The 3,369-nt window shown below is 36.5% G+C and overlaps 1 protein-coding gene across 1 annotated transcript; it reads left to right on the forward strand.

Moving 5' to 3' along the window:
- The first annotated feature begins 230 nt into the window (after window positions 1-230).
- Window positions 231-1,918, forward strand: LOC118046007 (GATA transcription factor 21). Its single transcript, XM_035054757.2, has 3 exons — window positions 231-495; window positions 896-1,279; window positions 1,398-1,918. The coding sequence occupies exons 1-3, from the start codon at window positions 301-303 to the stop codon at window positions 1,734-1,736; spliced, it is 918 nt and encodes a 305-aa protein (XP_034910648.1). The 5' UTR covers window positions 231-300; the 3' UTR covers window positions 1,737-1,918.
- Window positions 1,919-3,369: the final 1,451 nt, after the last annotated feature.

The following is a 3,369-nucleotide window of genomic DNA, read 5'->3' on the forward strand; positions in this document are numbered from 1 at the left end:
AAGACATATAGCAAGCTGTGTATATCTAATTCATGGAGTTAATTTTGATCTGGTAATGAGGCGAATACAGCAGATACGGATTTGTCATACTGAGTCGAGTAGTAGCAGTCTACACCTCCTTTTAATTTGTCTTTATATAATTTGTTTGCTTGGGTGACATGCGGTCACGTGAAAGGCTTTCAGGCCTCTTCTTGCCCTTTACCCCTTCCTTTATAAGACTCCTGCTACTATTAATTAAAGCCCTTTTGGACTTGCTTGCTCGCTATTCTATCCTATCCCATATTCTCCCTCTCGCCCTCCATGACTCCCGTCTGTCTGAACCCAGCATCGTCTTCTTTCCCTTTTGTGGATCTTAAAGAGGAGCAACACCTGCAGCTCTTTCTGTCACCGCATCAAGCTGCCACTTCTCTCTCAGGTCCTACTAATTTCTTTAACAAGACTCATGAACAAAGAGAAAGCAAACTTGCAGAGTCGCGCCAGCATGATGATCACGAGGCAAGGACAGCATACTTTAATTGCATGGTTTCATGTTTTCATTTTTCTTTTGTTGTCTTACCATTTTATTTTTCAATGTGATCTCAACTTCTGGTGTAGAGAAGCACTGTGTGGTGCCCGTACATCCTTTTCTAATGCCAATATTTACATGATCATAACATGATGAGTGTTTGTGTCGTGTAATTAATCAACAACTGTTTGCATTTAATCTCACAGAATCTTTTGATCTTAGTTTTTTTTTCTTTAATTTCATCCTCCACTAATTCTTAAGTTCCATGAGGATTAGTGTTTATTAACATTCATGATATATATAATTGTAATATTCTTTGATCAATTAATAGGTGTATATATGTATGGCTTGCTTGAGTAACTTTGTATACTTTGATGTTGATCTGATCAGGTTGACAAGTACAGCATATCACTTGGCAGATCGAGCGATCATAAACTATTTCCATCATCTTCATTCCAACCTGTGGTAAATGATGATGATGATGATGATAGCAATTTCCACAAATTATTCTCGTCGAAAACGGAGGACGGTACTGAAGGAAGCTGTGATAGTTCAGGCAATTGGATGCCCTCAAGGATGACTATGATGCAAGAAATGACCAACTCAAATCGCTCAGAAACTGATCATCAACCAATGAAATTTATGCTCAAGTTTTACAATCAGCAATGTCAGAATACCGACAACAACTCCTCTAGCAACAGCAATATTAGAGTCTGCTCTGACTGTAACACCACCTCAACCCCACTTTGGAGGAGCGGCCCTCGCGGTCCTAAGGTTTATATATTTATAAGAAATTATAAACCAAAGCACACACGATAAATTAAGGAGAATTGTTGATGTATGCATAAAAAATGATTGCTAAAAAATGCAAATTTGTTTTTTTATGATGCAGTCACTTTGCAATGCCTGTGGGATTCGACAAAGGAAGGCCAGACGAGCTATGGCAGCGGCTGAAAATGGCGCGGTTATTTCCGTTGAGGCATCATCATCTTCGACGAAGAGTAAGGTAAACAGCAAGGTAAAGAAACTGCGGACGAGCCATGTTGTGCAAGGCAAGAAACTGAGCAACAAGCCTCCCAATCCACCTCTTCAGAGCCAAAAGAAGCTTTGTTTCAAGAATCTTGCATTAAGTTTGAGCAAAAATCCAGCCTTACGACAAGTGCTTCCACATGATGTGGAAGAAGCTGCAATCCTACTAATGGAACTATCTTGTGGCTTTATTCACAGTTAAATCTTTTTTATTTTCTTTTGTTCTTTGATTTTGTTCTAGGAATTTGTCAGCTTGTTTAATTTCTGTCAGCGAGAGAGATCTTTTTTTTTTCCCTGCATGCCGCAAACAAAGTATGGCTGGCTTCCTATCAGTCTGTCTTGAAATAATTGAAATCAGTAATAATATCTAAGGTCTTCCAGGCACATCTATCAATATTGATTCAATTTCTTGCAGCTCTTCTACTGCTTGTATATGATACTTCAATGTCCTAAGAATGTTAGATTAATTAGCACAGTCCATTGTAAGATATTTTTCAGCTATATTCCATGATGCCTAAATCTTCCGAAACATACACAGGTTTTTTTGTTTCAAGTATTGTCAGAATGCACAGTCAATCAATTTAATTGTCTGGCTAACAAGTACAGGTTATTTTTAAAAGAAAAATGTTACATAAAATTAACCAAAAAAAGAAAAGAAAAGGGCAACGTATACAAGCACCGTGGATTAAGAGTGCGCAAAAACAAATGTACATGCGCCACAAAAATTGCTTGAGTTTCTTGTTGGTGGTTTTGTGTGATGCTAAAGTGCCACAGACAAGCTGATCCATGTCGAAAACCTTCCCTTGTAGCAGCATTGACAGCGCAGAGATGGTGAAATGATTGGTCTCATCCTCCACATGGAAAGAAATCTTGGAAAAAAGAAATCCGAAGCTAAGAAAAAGGGCTATGGATCAGTAATGTTTGGTTAGTTTTCAAGGATAAGGTTTACAGGCCAATGAACAATAAATTTTTTTTTATTAGTGTCGATGTTGGCCCGAAAGGTGAGTGAATTTGGCATAGAACGATCGAATGGTTGTGTTTCACAATATGAGATAAGGGAAGGGAGAAAGGTATTCTTGCAAAGGTATCATAGCTCACAAGTCATTGCAAGTAAAACAATGTCACTCCTCCAAAATCATCTTCCACGCCATTAATATCACAAATAGAACACAATTTAAATCAATTTTGCTCGGTAGTAGCTAAATAAATTACTCCTTGCTTTGTTTTCTTAGTGTGGCTGAAACTTATTGATCCAAGGAAAGACATGGTTTCCTTTTCATTTTTCTCATTATTTCACCTCTATCACACTCTATCATGGTCCACATAACTCAAATTCAAGGCAATTCACATTTCCTTCAAATTGACTCCTAAAACCCTAACATTAATTTATAAAATTAAGCATTAATTCTACTTATATTTATTTAAACTCTTTATACGGTGATGGAATGAAGTTCGAATCAAAACCAATAAAATTTTTCCCACACTTCTCTTCTCTTCCCTCTTTACTATGAGTTTCTCTCTTTAGAATCACATGTCTCTTCACTTGTTCTTCTTTAATTTCTTGTTTTTGAAAAATCAAACACTCTCCCCTTCTTAAATAAGCTCTGAATCTTGGTTTTTCTCTAAGTGTTTTAATATAAAATTGATAAAGAAAAGAAGAAATTCTTTGTTTTCTCCCTCTCTACTAAACCGGCAACTTATAAAAGGTGGAAAAGAGAATTTGTTTTCTATTCTATTACCATTTTACCCTCCTTTAACCTATGTCTCTTAATTTTCTAGTAAAATTCTTGACTTCTAGTGCAACCCTAATATTAAAGTCAATTTATTTAATGTTT

Source organism: Populus alba, chromosome 18, assembly GCF_005239225.2.
Source record: "Populus alba chromosome 18, ASM523922v2, whole genome shotgun sequence".
Lineage (NCBI taxonomy): Eukaryota > Viridiplantae > Streptophyta > Magnoliopsida > Malpighiales > Salicaceae > Populus > Populus alba.

Coding starts and splice junctions, on each gene's coding strand:
- LOC118046007 (XM_035054757.2), top strand. CDS start 301: ATGACTCCCGTCTGTCTGAACCCAGCATCGTCTTCTTTCCCTTTTGTG. Junction 496..895: donor GCCAGCATGATGATCACGAG/GCAAGGACAGCA, acceptor TGATCTGATCAG/GTTGACAAGTACAGCATATC. Junction 1,280..1,397: donor GCGGCCCTCGCGGTCCTAAG/GTTTATATATTT, acceptor TTTATGATGCAG/TCACTTTGCAATGCCTGTGG.